Source organism: Cervus canadensis, chromosome 33 (assembly GCF_019320065.1).
Source record: "Cervus canadensis isolate Bull #8, Minnesota chromosome 33, ASM1932006v1, whole genome shotgun sequence".
In the NCBI taxonomy this organism is placed as follows: Eukaryota; Metazoa; Chordata; class Mammalia; order Artiodactyla; family Cervidae; genus Cervus; species Cervus canadensis.
In genome coordinates this window covers 19004085-19025628 of record NC_057418.1, presented here as the reverse complement: position 1 = coordinate 19025628, position 21544 = coordinate 19004085, and the positions used below count along the sequence as shown (strand labels likewise).

At 39.3% G+C, this 21544-nt stretch overlaps 1 protein-coding gene across 1 annotated transcript in view; it reads right to left on the bottom strand.

Annotated features, from left to right (window-relative positions):
• Window positions 1–21544, bottom strand: part of ADGB (androglobin) — a 206616-nt gene that overhangs the window by 102402 nt on the left and 82670 nt on the right. The window contains exons 14-20 of the mRNA XM_043457333.1: window positions 18712–18745; window positions 17149–17332; window positions 16066–16129; window positions 11840–11942; window positions 9510–9651; window positions 7824–7938; window positions 3700–3867 (exon numbers count right to left, since the gene is read on the bottom strand). Of these exons, the coding sequence (XP_043313268.1) occupies window positions 3700–3867; window positions 7824–7938; window positions 9510–9651; window positions 11840–11942; window positions 16066–16129; window positions 17149–17332; window positions 18712–18745 (810 nt within the window). The remainder of the gene's footprint in view (window positions 1–3699; window positions 3868–7823; window positions 7939–9509; window positions 9652–11839; window positions 11943–16065; window positions 16130–17148; window positions 17333–18711; window positions 18746–21544) is intronic.

The window sequence follows — 21544 nt, the reverse complement described above, 5'->3', positions numbered from 1 at the left end:
GGGCAGTGAAATTACTATGTATGATACTACAATGATAGATCTATGTCTTTATACAGTTGTCCAAACCCACAGAACGTATGCCAAGAGTGAATTCTAATGTATACTGCAGACTTTGACTGGGCTCATCAGTTGTAAGAAATGTACATCTCATGGGGGATGCTGGTAAGTAATGGGGGAGGTGTGTGTGTGGGGTAAGGGATATATGCCCAATTTTGTGATGAACCTTCTGCCCAATTTTGTGATGAACCTGCAACCACTCTAAAAATTGTCCTTAATAAAACAAATTTTAACTGGGTATCCTGTGTTTTAATTTCTAACTCTAGCAACACGACTCCCCAGGGGCTATTTGACAATATCTGAAACCATTTTTAGTTGTCACAACTGGTGTTTGGAGGGTGTGGGCAAGCCATGATTCCACTGACAGTTCAGGACCACAACAAAAATCAACTGAAAGGTCAATAGCGAACAGGGGTACCAATCCCTGTTTTGTATCACTTCTTTAAGGCTTTCAGTAAAGGAGGATGACAAAAGTAGGCAGTCAATAAATAACTGGAGTAATGGGCAAATTTAGCCTTGGAGCACAGAATGACCAATAGAGTTTTATGAAGAGAATGCACTGGTCATAGCAAACACCCTCTTCCAACAACACAAGAGAAGACTCTACACATGGACATCACCAGATGGTAAATACCGAAATCAGATTGATTATATTCTTTGCAGCCAAAGATGGAGAAGCTTTATATAGTCAGCAAAAACAAGACCCAGAGCTGACTGTGACTCAGATCATGAACTCCTTATTGCCAAATTTATACTTAAATTGAAGAAAGTAGGGAAAACAACTAGACCATTCAGGTTTGACCTAAATGGAATCCTTTATGACTATACAGTGGAAGTGACAAGTACACTCAAAGGATTAGATCTGATAGACAGAGTGTTTGAAGAACTGCGGACAGAGGTTCATGACACTGTAGAGGAGGCAGGGATCAAGACTATTTCCCCAAGAAAAAGAAATGTAAAAAGGCAAAAAGGTTGATCTGAGGAGGCCTTACAAACAGGTATGAAAACAAGAGAAGTGAAAGGGAAAGAAGAAAAGGAAAGATATACCCATTTGAATGCAGAGTTCTAAAGAATAGCAAGGAGAGATAAGAAAGCCTTCCTCAGTGATCAATGCAAAGAAATAGAGGAAAACAATAGAATGGGAAAGACTAGAGATCTCTTCAAGAAAATTAAGATACCAAGGGAATTTTTTATGCAAAGATGGACTCAATAAAGGACAGAAATGGTATGGACCTAACAGAAGCAGGAATACACAGAAGAACTATACAAAAAACATCTTAACAACCCAGATAATCACAATGGTATGATCACTCACCTAGAGCCAGACATCCTGGAACATGAAGTCAAGTGGACCTCAGGAAGCACCACTATGAACAGAGCTAGTGGAGGTGATGGAACTTCAGTTGAGCTATTTCAAATCCTAAAAGATGATGCTATGAAAGTGCTGCACTCAATATGCCAGCAAATTTGGAAAACTCAGCAGTGGCCACAGGACTGGTAAAGGTCAGTTTTCATTCCAATTCCAAACAAAGGCAATGCCAAAGAATGTTCAAACCACCACACAATTGCACTCATCTTACATGCTAGCAAAATAATGCTCAAAATTCTCCAAGCCAGGCTTCAACAGTATGTGAACTGTGAACTTCCAGATGTTCAAGTTGGATTTAGACAGGGCAGAGGAACCAGAGATCAAATTGCCAACATCCATTGGATTATCAAAAAAGCAAGAGAACTCCAGAAAAACATCTACTTCTGCTTTATTGACTATGCTAAAGCCTTTGAATGTGTGGGTCACAATAAACTGTGGAAAATTCTTCAAGAGATGGGAATATCAGACCACATGACCTGCCTCCTGAGAAATCTATATGCTGGTCAGGAAGCAACAGGTAGAACTGAACATGGAACAACAGACTGGTTTCAAATCAAGAAAGGAGTATGTCAAGCCTGTATATTGCCACCCTGATTATTTGACTTATATGCAGAATACCTCATGAGAAATGCTGGACTGGATGAAGCACAAGCTGGAATCAAACATTGCCAGGAGAAATATCAATAACCTCAGATATGCAGATGACACCACCCTTACGGCAGAAAGTGAAGAAGATCTAAAGAGTGTCTTGATGAAAGTGAAAGAGGAGAGTGAAGAAGTTGGCTTAAAACTCAACATTCAGAAAACTAAGATCATGGCATCTGGTCCCATCACTTCCTGGCAAATAGATGGGGAAACAGTGGAAACAGTGAGAGACTTTATTTTTGGGGGCTCCAAAATCACTGCAGATGGTGATTGCAGCCATGAAATTAAAAGATGCTGGCTCCTTGGAAGAAATGCTATGACCAACCTAGACAGCATACTAGAAAGCAGAGACATTGCTTTGCCAACAAAGGTCCATCTAGTCAAAGCTATGGTATCTCCAGTGGTCATGTATGGATGTGAGAGTTGGACTATAAAGAAAGCTGAACGCCAAAGAATTGATGCTCTTGAACTGTGGTGTTGGAGAAGACTCTTGAGAGTCCCTTGGATTGCAAGGAGATCCAACCAGTCTGTCCTAAAGGAGATCAGTCCTGGGTGTTCATTGGAAGGACTGATGTTGAAGCTGAAACTCCAATACTTTGGCCACCTCATGCAAAGAGTTGACTCATTGGAAAAGACCTTGATGCTGGGAAAAATTAAAGGTGGGAGGAGAAGGGGACAACAGAGAATGAGATGGTTGGATGGTATCACCGACTCAATGGACATGAGTTTGAGTAAACTCCGGGAGTTGGTGATGGACAACAAAGGTCCATCTAGTTCAGGCTATGGTTTTTCCAGTAGTCATGTATGGATGTGAGAGTTGGACTATAAAGAAAGTTGAGTGCTGAAGAATTGATGCATTTGAACTGTGGTGTTGGAGAAGACTCTTGAGAGTCCCTTGGACTCCAAGGAGATCCAACCAGTCCATCCTAAAGGAGATCAGTCCTGGGTGTTCATTGCAAGGATTGATGTTGAAGCTGAAACTCCAATACTTTGGCCACCTCATGCAAAGAGTTGACTCATTTGAAAAGACCCTGATGCTGGGAAAGATTGAGGGCAGGAGGAGAAGGGCGTGACAGAGGATGAGATGGTTGGATGGCATCATCAACTTGATGGTCATGGGTTTGGGTAAACTCCAGGAGTTGGTGATGGACAGGGAGGCCTGGTGTGCTGCAGTTCATGGGGTTGCAAAGAGTTGGACACGACTGAGTGACTGAACTGAACTGAACTGAAAGCCAGGATGCTCCTTAGCCCCAACAGTGTGAGGAAATATTGATACCTCGAGAGCATCCACCTATCAGTGGGGAAGGAGTTGGTGGATAAATAGTACAGTCACCTCATCCTTCAGTAGGACATTTCTGAGGGATACCCTCCACAGTTCACCATGATCCCCTGGAGAACTGAACCCCAGTAACCCACAGCAATCATTATCACATCCTTTAACAAATATGCTTTTCTTTCTCACTTCATTCTTCCTATTCTCTCATTTCTGCTTGCTGTCATCACTTTCCAAATTGTCTTCATCCAAAACATTTTCTCAGCTCTGGTTTAGGGGATCTTATCTAAAATGAGATATATTATTACAAATAGAACATGTTCTTCTAGGAACTGTATAGCCTGAACATACTTACCCTGAAGTGCTGTGCAGTTAGTTCTTTATCCTGGAGGGGGATAGGGTAGTGAGCTGTTTGTAGATCCTTCAGGGCTGCAGAAAGTTTAGCCTTATCTTTGAAATTAGCAATCACATGTCCAACAGCTTTCAAAATTGTTAAAGCCTGCTCTGTAAATCGGTAGCTCTCCTGTGAAGACCAAGCATAGTACTCAGACTCATTTTCATTTATTTATGTGTAATTAGGTTTACAAAGATTTAGTTTCTGTATTAAAAATCTGTTATGGGACTGACTCAACAGTTATTTATGGAGGATTTACTTGATCAAAGTATTTCACCAGGAGTCATGGTCAGAGAGATGTTAAACAAGGAACTTGATTCTTGCTCTTGTAGGAACACACAGAAAGAACACGAACCCCACAGGGGGCCAGGGGCAATTTCTCCACAGTATTGATACCCAACCTTTGTTCTGAAGAACGTCTAGGAATTAGTCTGACAGCTGTGTGGTATTTGATGACTGCAGGGCAGAGAAGAGTTCAGGGAGAGAGCAATTGAAAAAAAGAAAAGGCAAGAGGGTGAACCCTGCCTGGGCTTCTGGCTTCCTTCTGCTATAAACTCTGAAGAAACAATAAAGCAAGAAGGAGACAGGGATATCAGGAAGGAACGTATTTTTAAAGATGGAGAAAACCCTGAGGTGTTGCAGATGATGGAGAAGTTGCGGAGCAGAGGGTGCTTACAGGCAGCCTGAAGAGGAAGAGGTCATGCAGGAGGAAAGCTTCGTAAAGTCTGTTTTGGCCCCTTTCCTTAGGGGCGCTACCATCACTGCACAGTTCCCTGTAGAAATTCTAAGGACTAGTCCAGCAGGAATAGCGTGAGAATGGAGTGAGACGCTGATGAAAACAGAGGCAATCGACTCACCATATTAATGCATTTACTTCCCCCTGACCTTCTCCCAATCCCCTCAAAGCTTTGGAGAAATATCTTCTTAACAGTGTCTCCCTGAAATGAAACCATGACCAGAAAAGTCACCTGGTTAAGTGGTAGCGTTGGGAGTGATCAAGGATGGCTTTGAGAAGCTTGAGCCTCTCTGCTTTTGAACCAGTCTATATCCCCCTTTCCTTCTTGATTAGAAGTGAAGGCTACTGGGGCCTAAAAGTCAGCCCCAATAACTTTTATAAGATGGAGGAGTTGATAATCCCAGGAAAACATGAGTTCACAGACCCAAATAGTTAAACAATTAGGGAATTAAATCACCTAAAGAAAGAAACAAACTGCTTCCATTTCCTGACTATTGTAAACAGTTTTGCTATGAACATTGGGGTGCATACATCTTTTTTAATATATGCCCAGGACATATGTCCAGGAGCTGGATTGCTGGATCACATGGTAGTCCTATTTTTAGGTTTTTTTTTAGGGCTTCCCTTGTTGCTCAATTGGTAAAGAATCTTCCTGCAATGCAGGAGACCCAGGTTCAATTCCTGAGTTGGGAAGATCCCCTGGAGAAGGAAATGGGAACGCATTCCAGTAGTCTTGTCTGGAGGATCCCATGGACAGAGGAGCCTGGTGGGCTACAGTCCATGGGGTCACAAGAGTTGGACATGAATTAGCAATTAAACCACCACCACTGTGGAACCTCCATACTGTTCTATATGGTGGCTGTATCAATTTACATTCTAACCAACTGTGTAGGAAGGTTTCCTTTTCTCCGTACTCTCTCCAGCACTTATCTTTTGTAGATATTTTGATGATGGCCATTTTGACCCATGTGAGGTGATACCTCATTGTGGTTTTGCTTTGCATTTCTCTAATAATTAATGGTGTTGAGCATCTTTTAATATACCTGTTAATCTTCTGAATGTCTTCTTTGGAGAAATGTCTATTGAGGTCTTCTGCCCATTTTTTATTGGGTTGTTTTTTGACGTTGAGTTGTATGAGCTGTTTGTATATTTTGGAAATTAACCCCTTGTCGGTCACATTATTTGCAAATATCTCCAATTCCATAGGCTGTCTTTTCGTTTTGTTGGTTTCTTTTGCTGTGCAAAAGCTTTTAAGTTTGATACATGCACCCCAGTGTTCATAGCACTATCTAGAGTAGCATCCTAAATGTCCATCAGTCGATGCATGGATACAGTACTGGAATATTACTCAGACATAAGAAGAATGAAAAGCTGCCATTTGCAGTAACATGGATGGGCCTACAGAATATCATAGTGATTAAGTATACAAAGACAAATACTGTGTGATATCATACGAGGAATAAAATAAATAAGTACAAATGGATCTATTTACAAAACTGAAAGACTCATAGACATAGAAAACAAACTATGACTAACCAAAGGCAAACAGGTAGGGGAAGGAAAAATTAGGAGTATGGGTTTAACGGATACACACTGCTACGTATAAAATAGATAAGAAACAAAGATCTACTATATAACACAGGGGACAATATTCAATATCTTCTAATTAATCTATAATGGAATATAATCTGAAAAAGTATATATTAATAGCTGAAACACTTGGCTGAACAGCTGAAACTAACATGATACTATAAATCAATTCTGCTTCAATTCAAAAAATAAAAAAGAAACAAACTAGATAAGCCATACTATGTAAAAAAATTTTTTTTTGTTTATTTGTTTGGAGTTTGAAGCAGAGAAAGGTTTATTTCAGGGCCATGCAAGGAGATGGTGGCTCATGTTCTAAAAATCCCCAAGTTCCCTGAAGGGTTTTTTTTTTTTTCATATTATAATATCATTATGTGTGCTCAGTCACTCGGTCTGGTCTGACTCTTTGAGGCCCCATGGATTGTATCTCACTGGGCTCCTCTGTCCATGGAATTTTCCAGGCAAGAATACTGGAGTGGGGTGCCATTTCCTCCTCCGGGGGGTCTTCCTGACTCAGGGATCGAACCTGCGTCTCTTGTGTCTCTTACATTGGCAGGAGGATTCTTTACCACTTAAGCACATTTATTATTCATCTAAATCATATAATTGTGGCAATTAAGTTGGCTGCCTTTCTTTTATAGTTATCTTGAAGAATCGGACATGACTGAGCAACTAACACTTTCACTTTATGCAGCTTTATTTAGTACGATTTCTTTAAGATGACACTGATTTATTCAGGTAAAAATATTTTTTTTTTAAAGAAGAGAAAAAACAAGAATTTAAAGCAAGCAGGGTAAATCTAATTAAGGGTTTAAGGGACATGGAAGGTGGGCTTGATGATCTTCCTTCTGTGTCTATTGAGCAGGAGTTAGGTCTGATGAGAGATAATGCAGAAAGAGAGGAGGCAGCCAAAGGGCATCCTTCAGGACCGCTGCCTGGAGAGGGAAGGACGCATGACTAGAGCCTATCTGGGCCATGAAAACATGAGCACGGAGGTGGTTTTGACCCATCCACTACCACTCTGGACAAGAGGTTTACTGACTGGCTAAGTGGATCTCATCTCACTAATATGAAGTTGTGATATATGGCGATAGATTGGAGGAGCAGGTAAAGCTGAATTATGCAGTAGAAAGGCCCTATAAATACTTGTCTCCCAAAATGCATATGCATATGTCTAAAGATGTCCTTGAGAGGACGTCTAAACCAAGACAGGACCTGAAGGAAGATTTATTTATCTCTCTTTTCTTTCAGACCCTGTCAGAGCTGAGGAGCTAGAAAAACCGAGGTTAAGAGCCAATGAAGAAATGACTGACCCTTTCATGGATCCTCTCCCCCTGAATCCCAGAGTCCCTTCCTTAGGACAAAGAAGGGGGAAAGGAGCATATAAAATATTAAAAATTTAATCTGCACTGAAAAAGTCTGTACTGATCCTTTCTGTTTCTCAAGGGAACAATAATATTGATACTATGGGATCTGCCTTAGGTGTTAACAGATGTGTAAGGGAATTCAACAGAGCAGAGATGAGTAAATAAAATAAAATGAAATAAAATAATATATTTTTAAAATAAAATTATTTTATTTGTATCCCTACAGAGTTTAGACTACTTATTAACACGTATTTGAGAATTCTTAAAGAATATACTTAATAGTTTTAAAAAGTAAAAAAATGAGTAAGCTGAATAAAAAAATAGAAATATGATTTAGTTCAAGATCTTTGAAACTAAAGCACACACACAAACATCACAGTTGCTAACCAATTTACCGGCTCAAAGTTGGGTAGCACAACATCTTCATCCCCAATGACGAAGGTCACCATGCTGCAGATGTGTATGGAGTGGCCCATGGGGGAGTATGCAGTGAAGAGCAGCATGTGTCTCCTAAAGAGAGTGAACACAATATATAAATCAATGGTCTCCTTTGTTGTAGTCCTTGCCTCTGTTAGCTACTTGATGATACTTTGTGCTCAAATGAAGTCAAAGGTTAGTATGGGCTGAATTTTGTAACACACATGAGGTAATGACTGATGAATTTTTACTCTGAAAGAACCTTCAGAGAGCATGGAATCTATATTTCACTAATTATGTTGAATAAAAGCAGTCACACTAAATGACAAAATTGCACAGATTGGAGACATCTCCCATGCACTGCAGACATATTGCAAAAGACTGGTTCTGATTTTCCCCTCACAACAGTAATAATTCACATTGGCCCAGTGCTTTGTAGATTTCATAGTCATTTTCTCATAAATGCACAGCTTCATGTATGTTACTTATGTCTCTCCTACCAGGTCGTAGCACCATGGAGGGGACTGAGAGCATGTTTGAAACCTTCCTGTTGGCTGCTTAGGTCCCTGTGGGGGGAAATGTGGATAGAAGTAGTAAATTGAGAAAGTGTTTAGCTGTTCCGTTGTATTTTACTCTTTGCGGCCCCATGGACTGTAGAGTAGTCCGCCAGGTTCCTCTGTCCATGGAATTCTCCAGGCAAGAATACTGGAGTGGGTTGCCATTCCCTTCTCTAGGGGATCTTCCTGACCCAGAGACTGAACCCAGGTCTCTTGCATTGCAGGCTGATTCTTTAGTGTCTGAGCCACCAGGGAAGCCCAGATAAAAGCAGATTCTTTATCAGTTCCCTATCCTTGGTCATCTTGATGAATGAGCACTCAGACAGAAAAATGATTTCTGGGAGAATCTTTCCAAACTAGAGTTTTTAGGGGAGATGTGAAAAATACAGTATCTCTAAAATTTATTATTCCTCTAGGAATATTGGATGCTTGCCATAGATTATTTTAGCACTTTATTTTGTTGCTTGGATTTTGCTATTTGAATAAGAGCCATAGCTTTTCATTAATCACATAGAATTATCATGATTGATCTTGGGAAATTCAGCAAAATATTTATCTTATCTGAAATATGAGGTAATATTTTGAACTTATCAAAAATCATGAAAACTTTTCAATTAGGTATCTTTTCTTTAAAATGGGAAATGTGATGTGTTTAACCAATTGTATCTTAGTTTAAAATAAAACTACAGGTAAAATTAAAAATAACTACAGGTAAAACTATAGATTTACAGAAAAAAATGCTGTTTTTCAACCTGTTTTTAAATAAAATCATGGTCCTTATTAAGAACTATGGCACAATAAAACAAAAAGATCATTTTAATAAATTAATTTTAGGAAATACTGGATTAAACACATTTAAAATGTACTCTTTACTAAAGAAGTTTCATATTCTTTGACAATTATGCATCTTCCAAAAGGTACAGCGTTTCTTCAGTTTATTTGTTTCCAGAATTATTTTTCTCAAGAATCATGATGATAGGCCTATACTTTGTGAAATCACTTTAGGAAACTACATATTAGATTCCATATTGTTTCATTATCTAGTAGTCAAAAGTTTACAAGTCTTCAAATAATTCTTAGTATGGGAAAAATAAAGTCACTCCATACCCAACAGGCAGGCGAACTACTGTAGCCTTGGTAGCATAGGTGTGAATTGTCACAACGAGATGGCGTGGCCTCAGAGATTTCCAGGAAACCGTCTCAACTGTAAGTAGTCCAGGCTCTATGGGAGGGCTGTTCTTTGTTAAAGCTTTAGGAAAAGTTAAAAAAAAAAGATATATATATATATATATTTATATAAATTCAATTGTGAGAGTCTAGTTGGCTATCACTAGTATTGCTTTTTTATCAATATGACATTAATAATAATATATTATAATAATATTAACAACAACCAAGAATTAGACATATTCTGAAAATGCTCATAAAACATTAGAAATTATGCTGGGTAAATAGTTATGGGAAATAATACCCGAGAGGAAGCAAGATCTCCGTTCCTATTCCTACTTTTCTCCTCGTAGTCATTCACCCAGCTGAAGAAACCAGGAATGGAAAAGTTAGAAAAAAAGAGGTCAGCCAGGGATATTTCACTGTAGTATACCACTGCTTGGCTTATGTAGGGCAGTAATCACAATATCCTGCTGGATGCAATTTTAAAGGAGGAAAATTACTACATCTGGGAAAATGAGAGATTTTCCTAAGAAAGTGTCAAAACAAGGGCAAAATATACTACATTTTATCTAAGTTTTTTTACCTTTGATTCTTAGCTTTAAGTGTGTGGAGAAATAACAGATAATTAACAAAACTTTCATTTCAATAAAGTAACATTTTAAATTCAATTGTATTTTGTAAATTAATTAAAACAATCTAATTAAACTTTAATTAACTTTTTAAAAATCTGAAAGTGGGTAGAAAATATTATTCTTCATTGGTAGCTGAGGGCAAAGTACTTTTTACCTTGTTTTGCAGCTAACCCTCAAGCTAATGTTACAGGCCACCACAAGATCTAAAACACTTCTATGTATTTGGAGTTTCAATGTTCTAGGATGTGGTACAGCTTAGGAACTGTTGGTTAGGTAGACATACTAAACTCACACTGCTGAAGTCTGGAATGTTTATTCAACAAATATTTATTGCCTACCTGCTACACATCTGATACCACTCAAAACATTGGGCATATCTTGGTAGGAAAACCATAGTCTCTGCCATCAAGGTAGGCAAGAAATTCAATATTAAGCATGCAGCAAATATTTATACCTGTACAGGGTCAGAGCTGTTCATTTGAGTTACATATAAATGCTTTAGTAATACAAGTCAATCAAAGAATACTGTTTTGTGCATATGGGCATGTGTTCACAAGAAATTGGCCTTAGAGAAGAAAAGGAACAGTCTGTCTGTTAGAATAGGAAGGAAGGGTGACTAGAGCTTGAGAGAGTTCAATATGAGATGAGTGGGTCATTTCTGATCTCTCCTATCTCTTCAGTGAAAACAGTAGCAAGGTCATCAACTGAAAAGGAGGAAGGATGAGAGTGGGAATTGGAGATTTGAAGATGGAGAGAGACCTGCAGGTTTGCAATAATCATCCATAAGAATGAAAATTGGGAGAATGAAAGAACTTGGGGAACGTTGACAGTGCTTAGGTCATTTGTTTGTTCTTGTTGAGGTTCGTGGTCCTCAATTTAAAATGGGGCTCACTAGTAGGAATTTTTTCTTCAGTTACACTCAGCTGCTCTGATGCAATCCCAGGTCAGGCACAGGGATATTTTCAACCAGTATTAGGGTTTTGTCAGAAACATAACTCGAGAGGGTAAGAAAGCACTTGCGTTGAGGGCACATGTGAAGAAACGTCAATGAATACAATGATGGGCATGGAAACTGTGTTGGGAAACAGAGAAATAAGGGTCTGATGAGGGTGGACACAGAAAAAGTTGTAAGGTTGATGAATGGTGGTCCCCACTAAGTCCAAGAATTGTAGGGGTGGGAATTCTAGAATGAACTGGAACTTCAGGTGTGGAGGTCAGAGAGCTTAAAATTGATTGAGATAATACAGTTATTGGTACAATAAAATCTATATAAAGCCATGATAGTAGGGGCCTGGGGGGTGCGGATGGAGATAGAGGCCTTTGGAAGAGTCAAATCAAAGAAGAGCTTGTGATTTTAAATAGATTTTTAAAGAATCAACAATGATGACATGTATAGGGGGGAAGAGAAACAGAGGGACTAGGTGTGCTAAAGAGGTAACCATATGACCAGAACAAAGAGAGAGATGGGTGGCAAGAGTGAGCATACTCCTTGATGTCAGAGGAGCAGGAAGATCTTAGGAGGTCTGGAGAGGGAAAAAGTTCCTTCATTTGGTGTCTAAAACGTGTAGCATACATTTTCCCTGAATGGAAAGTGAGATGGGCTTTCAGACTGTAATTTTCTCATAGCCCTCTTACCTCCAGATTCTCCCCAGCGTACCAATGCAGAAAAGCAGATCAGCAGTTCAATGGGCTTTAAACTGTCCACGAATAGGTGATAGGACACACGTTCATCTGAAAACTGCAAGAAATAGACTAATTGTTGCATTTCATGTCAGCCTGTTAATGCTGCTATTTCCCACTTCTAATGAAAGTATAATACCTGACATTCATAGAGCATTTAGTGTGTTCTAGACCCCACAACAAGTACTTTACAGATTTAATGAAAGGAAGAAAATCACACCGGTACATGCGGGCAGCAGTCCATGTGTCTGCAGAGACTGAGGCCAGACACCATATCAGAGAGAGCCAAAGTTCTCCTCTGTGAGTAAAGAAAGGGGGTATGCTTGTTCCAGAAATGACAGTAGAGGAAGAAATTGAGCCCACAGCTGAGCAGTGCTCAGAAAATAGGTCCCTGATAAGTAAACAGGGAGAGAATAGAAATGTATTAAGGTAGTCTACTTGGGCTTCCCTGTTGGCTCAGATGGTAAAGAATCTGCCTGCAATGAGGGAGACCTGGGTTCAGTCCAATGGTTGGGAAGATCCCCTAGAGGAGGGCATGGCAACCCACTCCAGTATTCTTGCCTGTAGAATCCTATGGATAGAGGAGCCTGGCTACAGTCCTTGGGGGTCACAAAGAGTCACCCACAACTGAGTGACTAACCATATGCTACTTGGTGGTTTTTGCTATTACTCCTTCATTCTACAAGGTCTTCAGAACTATACCCATTGCATGCTAACGAACCAAACTGGGGGCTTCCCTTGTGGCTCAGCTGGTAAAGAATCTGCCTGCAGTGTGGAAAACGTGGGTTTGTTCCCTGGGTTGGGAAGATCCCCTGGAGAAGTGAAAGGTTACCCTTTCCAGAACAAAACTGGATTTTTGCTGGGGGCGTGCAGGAAAGTACTGAGCGCAATTGGAATATCTCTTAGTGGACAGGCACATAAAGATTACATGAATATGATTTCAATCCATCTTAGGTGGGTACTATTAATGTCTATCATTATGGATGAAGAAACTAAAATACAGAGAGGGTAAGTAATTCGTCAAAGGTCACAGAGCTTGCAAGTAGCACAGCTGAGATTCAAAAGTAAGTCTGTCTATCTACTAGTACCTAACTCCAATGTTAGTCTTTCAATTATTGTGCTATTACTGCACTTCAATTTCCCTGTGCTTCAACATAATTTTGACTGATGATGTACAGTAAATGTGTTAATTTAACTGTCATTATACTTTAAAGGCTTTCTATATTATTTTACAGCAATATTTAAATAAGTTGAAATGCAAAAAAAAAACCAAGTTATATTGTGAAAAAGACATCCTTAATAATCAAGTATAATAAGATTTCTAGAAATGTTTGATGCAATGTAACTATTGAAAATGACTGCGTCATTCAAAGTTTTCCAATAGTTAGCATTTGACATTCTATTTTAGTTTTCTTTTGTTTTCTTTTGTCTGCAACATGTTGGTGATAGAGCAGTTGTTTCAAATACTCCCTGTCTAAAACTCTGAAGGACCCTGGATTTGCCAGTGTAGCCTGTGCGAGCAAGGAGGAGGCTCTACCTTGCTATTTGCCATCATTTTAAATTGTCTGAGAATTTGAAGATGAGGTGGCCCTGGAGGCCACATGCAGGGAATCTGCCCTGGTGCAGGCACGAGACATCTTTGCAAGCCCCCTGCCAGCCCCCATGACATCACCCATGGGGACAGCTAATGGATGTTCACAGGACAAGCCTCAGACTCTGTGTCCCAGTTCCGCAGGCAGTGCCTGTGGCCACTAAAATCAGGACTCAAAGGGAAAGTATTAGTTGCTCAGTCTTGTCCGACTCTTTGCGACCTCATGGACTGTAGCCCGCCAGGCGCCTCTGTGTGTGGGGTTCTCCAGGCAAGAATACTGGATGGATTACCATGCCCTTCTACAGAGGATCTTTCCTACTCAGGTATCGAACCCGGGTCTCCTGCATTGCAGGCAGATTCTTTCCCATTTGCGCCACCAGGGAAGCCCCTAAATCAGGACTGCCTAGCCTCAGATCATGGACCGTCCAAACTAAAGGCCGTTAATTTTGGGTACTAACAACATCCTCTAAGTCATCCTTTTCTCAGACCATTGATGCTAAAAAAAAAAAAAAAAAATCAGGGGGATGAAGGTACTCATAATGGATGCTGTCATTTTATTTTGCCAAGCTGAAACTTTAAAAGGAAATTAAAATTCTGTATTTACTATCACTTCATAAAAATGTCCAAATACACACACACACATATATATTAGGGTGGCAATGTAAAACAAAAACTCATGTGCCAAATGCTCTTAGTAATAATAATGACAGCCAGCATTTATTTTTCACTTAGTATTAGGCATTCTTCTAAGTGTTTTACACAAATTCTGTCATTCCTTTCTCAACTCTGATTTAGGTCTCTCACTGTCATCATATAAATAAGTAAATCGAGGCAAAGAGTCCTATCCCAAGTGAAATTTGCATTCAAAACCAGGCAGTCTGGCTCCAGAGCCATGGATCTGCTTCCTCCAGAGGTGCTCTAGTGAGAAAGGCTTCACTGAGGACAAACCTGGTTCTCCTGTTGTTTGTGCCACTTACTAGTTTGGTGACCTTGGGCATTTTAGCCAAACTTGGTCTGCTTCAGTTTCCTAATCTGAAAATTGATAATAATAATAGTCTTTTCATTTGATTTTCCTTGAAGAGTTGATGCAATAAAGAACCTAGTTCAAGGCTGGGAACAGAGGGAGCACCTATAAATGACTATCATTTAACTGTTGCCAGTAATTTGAATATGATGACATTCCTAAATTAACTATAAATGATAAATAAATGTCATACCACACACTGGGCTCTGCCATTCCCAATTAACAGTTTGGGTTTTGTTTGTTTGCTTTTGCTTTGTTGGCTTTTTTATCTTCATAAAGTCAAAGCATTCCTCTGGGTATGTTTTGTAGACAGACTTCTGAGCCAGGTCAATCATTCTGCCAGCCCCAGTCACTAGTAAGGAGCTGATTTGTACTTTCAGAGCAGGCAGCCAGCTACAAAGCACCTCTTGAGGGATGCTCAAAAAGGTTTTCTCTGTCTGCATTTTCATCTAGTACAAGTGCAAAGGGAGAAGTCATCTCCAAGCCTCCTTACTTCCCCCAACTCTGCATTAGCTCTGCGAGATGTGAAGTTATCACTGGGGCTTGCATGGCTTCATACAAGCAACAAGCATGTTTCAGTGTAATTTAATTTCCCAGGATACATTTCATCATCTTCTCCAAAATTCTACCCCATGTGAGACTTGTTCATTAATTCATTCAACAATTTTTTTAAACCAAGTTTCTACTTCATGCCAGGGCCTCAACAGTAAAGAAAAGGACAGAGTCCTCCTTAACATGCTGACATGAAGTGGATAGGTAGGTGGAGGAACACAGAGGAATGACCATACAGTCAGAATGGAGGGAGGAAAGGGTTTGAGTGTGGACAGTCACACGGAATGCGTGGAAAGAGCATACTTGACTCAGACTCTATGGCCAGGAAAGGAGGTCTCACGGCATCCGTGCTATTCTGAGGGACTTGCAGACATTGGTCAGAGGAAGGTGAATGAACCTCAAGCAGTGGGAAGGACTAATTCGAAGTAATTTCAAGCAGAAGGAAGAATGTGGGCTGATATAGCAAAAATGATAGTGAAAATGTGTTTATGTTTTAGAAATTGTGTGCAAGTCAGTGAACATTAATTAGCAGAAGACATATGAGATGTGGGTTTGATCCCCGGGTTGTGAAGATCCCTTGGAGGAGGGCATGGCAATCCACTCCAGTATTCTTGCCTGGAGAATCCCGTGGGCAGAGGAGCCTGGTGGGCTACAGTCCATAGGGTTGCAAAGAGTTGGACATGACTGAAGCGACCTAGCATGCAAGCATGCAAAGTGAATTTTTTGTGCTTTTCCTCCCTTTATTTATAAGTCAAAATTTCCTTAATGTGAATTTATAAAATAATGCATCTCAGGATTGAACTTCTGCAACATAACCAGATGGATCACACTTGGAAATACCAGGTAGCAGAATTTTGCTTATTGTCTGGGTAGGTGATTAGTAGAAGACCCTAACAATTTTTAAAAATATAATTATAAGTTTAGAAATGCTTGATAAATTTGAAAGTGTTTTTCACTAGCATGATTTCATCAAAAATTTAAGAAGCGAAAGAGACGATATCATAAGGTATTTACCTTGAATTCTGATTTTTGAAAGTTAAGGCAATATGAACTTGGTTTGTGGAAAATATATATAGTCCTGAAAAACATTTACAACAGGTTATTGTCATTATATGCAACAGACTAGTACTACATATTAAGTTTCTCAGACATGAATAATCATAGGCAAAACAGGTAAAGATAGATGAAAGTTACAAGAAATAATAACAACTCAGAGAGGAAAAACATGGTTGCCAGGGCTGGGGGTGGGGAAAATAAGAAGAGATTGGTAAAAAGAGTACAAACTTCCTGTTACAAGATGAATAAGGTTTGAAGATCTAATGTGAAACACGGTGAGTATTGTTGATAACACTACATTGTATAATTAAAATGTGCTCAAAGAACAGAACTTAAATGTTCTCACACAAAATAAAAAGATAAACATATGAGGTGATAGATATGTTAATTAAATGGATGGGGGGATCTTTCACAATATGTACGTATTTTAATTCATCACCAGGTACACTTTTTTTTTTTTTTTTTGAGTACAGTTGCTTTACAAAGTTCTGTTAATTTCTGCTATTACAATGAAGTGAAACAGCCCTATACGTACATATATCTCCTCCTTCTGGAGCTTCCCTCCCACGCCAGCCCTCTAGGTCATCACAGAACACTCAGCTAAGCTCCCTGTACAATATAGCAGGTTCCCACATCTATTTTACATATGAAACTGTATATATGTCAGTTTTAATCTCCCAATTCATCCACCCTCCATGCATACTAACTACTTATCATTTTATCTGTCAATTTTGCATAAATAAAGCTGGGAAAAAGAACAACTGTATTGAATTAGTTGCCTGACAAGGACACAAATGATCTGTCTCTGTGAATAAACTTAAACAAAAAATAAGTCTTTGAGAAGAGGCTGAAATTGGCCTGAGACTGGTTCGGCTACCCAAGCTTCATGTGGATAATCAACTCATCCATATTTCCTTCTAATATTTTTGTGTACTATTAGATCAACACCAGACTAACACTGGCTTAACTCTTTTAAATGAAAGCTAAAAATCAAAGGCTTATATATCCATTATATTACACACACATAAAATTTATACTTACTGAAAACATACACAGAAGTCTTCAAAATCCAACCATATTTCTTTAGAAACACTGTTATTTATTGTTGTAAGTTCCTCCTGCGATTTTTCCTGTGTTGCTGTTGTCTGGCTGACCAAATCTTTTTCCAAACTGATTCCCTCAGCTGGATGGACTGTGTCATTGATTCCATAGTCTGCTAGTTCATCTGTGCAGAGCAGGAGACAACAGTATCAAACACACCTAGGCTGTTAAATACTAAGTTATTAAGGTATGGAAAACAGTAGAGGGGAGCTCACATATTGAAGTCTGTTTTTGAGAAAATATTTCCTGAGATAGTAATTTCAGGCCTCGGATTTGTAGATGTCCATGCAGAAACCCATTTTCATATGCTCAGGAGAATTTAATCCTATCTTGTATGCAGTGTCCAGAAAATCTGAAAATGCCTTTGTAAATCTGTGTACACATTCTCTGCAGATTGTAAAGTTATATATATATATATATAACCGAATTTAGCTGCTTTATGCTTTATGTATGGTCAAACAAGTCACTCCTAAAGGAAATCAACCCTGAATATTCACTGGAAGGACTGATGCTGAAGCTGAAGCTCCAATATGTTGGCCACCTGATGTGAAGAGATGACTCACTGGAAAAGACCATGATGCTGGGAAAGATTGAAGTCAAGAGGAGAAGGGGACAACAGAGAATGAGATGGTTGGGTGGCATCATTCAGTCAATGGACATGAGTTTGAGCAAACTCAGGGAAATAATGAAGGACAGGGAAGTTCATGCTACAGTTCATGGGGTCACAACTGAACAATGCATGTAAAATCTGCTATAAACGGACATTAAGAGATGGGATGGCCCAGACAATAGAAGAAACAAAAATTTGAAAGATCTACGGTGACTGACATCTTTATATAAGACAATTGATCTCCATAGTCAGTGATTCTGCAATCTTATATTATGTTTATCAAGGCCATACATTTCCTGTATACTTTCTGGAACCACAATGTTATATATATACAAGCCACACAACACTGTGTTTGGAATGTGAGCCTTGGGAGTTCGCTCCCTGGGTCAGGGAGATCCCCTGGAGAAGGGAATGGCAACCCACTCCAGTAATCTTGCCTGGAGAATCCCATGGACAGAGGAGCCTGGTGGGCTACACTCCATGGGTTCACACAGAGTCAGGCAGGACCGAAAAACTGCAAGTCCATGGGGTCACAGTCAGACACGACTGAGCAACTAACACTTTTACACACACAAGCCATTATTTAGGAACTGAGGAATTTGCAGTGGTTTTAGTGCTTTGATCCTAATGTGCATGCATTAAAACACATGAGCATGACTCACGGGGCTTTAATCAGATTGTCTTTCATTTTGACTTTAAGTTTGAATTTAACAAGTGCGATTATCTGATTTTTCTAGCCGGGAGCGGATTAAACTCTACACATCAGAGGGGACCTTGGGGTGGGGGTGGGATGCTGAGAACAGGAGAAGGGAGAGCAAGAAGCTGTCAGAAAGCAGAGACCCCTTTGTATTTTGATATCTGAGAAAAAAGTCATGAGAAGATTATTGATTTACCTTTTCCGAGTACAGGTTGTAAAGTAACAGTTCCCTGTGAATTGAAAGGAACACACTGAGAAATCATTTATAAATTCAACAAAACATGGCTGCTCTCTAAAGCACCATGGTTTTCAAAAAGGTTCATACAGTCTTCTAAACACTGGAGAAATTGAAATTTCTCTAAATCCTTAATAAAACATACAGCAAAATGGAATTTGTTTTCAACCTTAAAATCCAAAAGATGTGAATTTGACTGAGAGTTTACATTTGTGACATTAAAATACTGCTTATATGAGCTTATTACGTGTTTGAATCTTATAAGAAAATTTAAATTAAAGCAATAATATCCCTGAGTAGATATGTTAGATGGTATGAGGCACTGATAATTTATAATTTATACACTGATAATTTATACAGATTGACAAAAATGAGGTTATGATTAATGGTTAGTATACAGAAACTAGTGGGGCTTCTCTTGTAGCTCAGTCCCTAAAGAATCTGCCTGCAATGCAGGAGATCTGGGCTTGACTCCTGGGTCAGGAAGGTCCCCCGGAGAAGCAGATGGCAACCCGCTCCAGTATTCTTGCCTAGAGAATCCCACGGACAGAGGAGCCTGGTGGGCTACAGTCTATGGGGTCGCAAGAGTTGGACATGACGGAGTGAATAAACACACATACAGAAACTAGAAAGGATTATTTCAAATTACAAAAAATCATTTCTCAAACTTTTAACAGGGAAAATACATTGAATGCACATGTAGTACTCTGCTATTTCTGGAATACAATTAAAATAATTTAAAAGATAAAATTGTATAAATTTATACAGTCTAGTGATGGGTGATGTTAACAATATTTTGGACGATGTAAAGTGGGGTGGAGAAGACAACAGAGTAGAGATAATTGAATATGAAGTGTTAGTGAGAAGCAAGCCCATCCAAGCCTTAGAAGCCCAGAAACAACTAGCAGGCATCTGAGAAGGAGAATACTCCAGTACTTTGGCCACCTGACACGAAGAACTGACTCATTCAAAAAGACCCCAAAGCTGGGAAAGATTGAAGGCGGGAGGAGAAAGGGACAACAGAGGATGAGATGGTTGGATGGAATCACCGACTCAACGGACATGAGTTTGAGGGGGCTCCAGGAGTTGGTGATGGACAGGGAAGCCTGGAGTGCTGCAGTCCATGGGGTCGCAAAGAGCTGGACATGACTGAGTGACTAAACTGAACTGAAAAGAAGGAAATGAGATGCAGGCTGAAAATACAGGGGTGGGTTGAATGTCTATATAAGGAACAGATGAATCCCCACTTCTCCCTAATCCCTCCTGGTTTAGCATCTATCCTTCTTCAGCCTAAATAGGACACTGGAACTTGAGTCAAGTGGAGAAATTAAATGAAAAATCTCCAGATCTGGGTTCACAGACAGAGTGGGAATCAAGAAAGGCTACTACAAAGAGAGGAGAGGAATTAAGTGAACATCCACATGACGAACTTTGAGACTCTCAGGAACTCTGCTGCTTGGCTTTAATAACTCTGGTGGATAAGAGTATGACAATCCTTACCACCACATTCCACCCCAGCAGGGAGATTAGAGAACCCTTAACCTGAGAAACTGAACAGAGCTGGAGGAAAACCTTCGGGAATCTCATATTTGGAGTCAGTCCCACCCCCAAATGAAGCTCATTTATCCCCAATTATCTCAAATTAAAGCTACCAGCTGACAAGCTCTATCCATGCCATAAAGCTTCTTCTAATCAGCAGCCCTGTAATGTCATAAACTCCTTATATGTGTATAACAAAGTACTGCCAGGCAATTGGGGAAAGAGCCCCATATAAAAGAAAGAAACTAATGGATGTGGATAGAAATATTCATAGGAACCAGAAATAATAATATAGGGAGACGTTTTAAAAGCTAGTATTATCAGAAAGTTAAGAAGATAGTCATTTATCACATGGTAAACTTCTATAAAAATACATCAGGAACAAGGTAGAGCTCTTAGAATCTAAAAATAGGAAAGTGAAATAAATTCAACAGAAAGTTTGAATGTAAAGTTGATTTTAAAAAAGACAAAGAGACTAAAACTGCAAAAAACTTTTAAAGAAAACATAAGTGAAGAGCTTCGTGACTTTGGGTTTGACACTGGTTTCTCAGATTTGACAACAAAAACAGACAACAAAAGTAAAAAGAAATTGGACTATGGAGAAAATCTTCTGTCATTCAAAAAGAGATCATCAACAGTGAAAATGCAGCCTATGGGATGAGAGAAATTATTTGCAAATCATATGTATAATAAAGGGTTAACATCAGAATATACAAAGAACTTCTTGCTCTCATAATCTTCATTTTCCATGCATCTTTTCTCAGGGAGTATTAGAAGATGCGTGCCATCGAATTTAGAGTATAAAGTAGGAGGACAGCATAGTTTCCAAAAATTAGAAAATCCATCAGAGGAGAGAGAGAAGAGAAAGTCCCGCGATGACAGTTGCAGGTTTCTACCAGTTTAACAAGAGCGAGAGAGCAAAGGATCCCAGGGATGATGTCTCCAGGAAAATTGTCGGCATTGATAGAATAATCTCACGTGTTCGTGTGGTGAAGGTGTTCAGAGGGTGTTTGTTTAATGGTGTTTCTTTAAAAAAAAAAAAAATCATTTGGGACAGCTCCCTAATGTGTCATAGGAAAAATAAGCAAGCAAAAAAAAAAAAAATGAAGCAATTAGTTGTACAAAAAGTTGTATAAGAAAAAACACCCAATCCTTCCAGCTAGAATATTTTTAAAGGACGAATATTTTTATCCCTTATCATCTTTCTTCCATTACAGCTGGAAGTAACGATGAAGGTGGAAGAAGAAACAGGTAA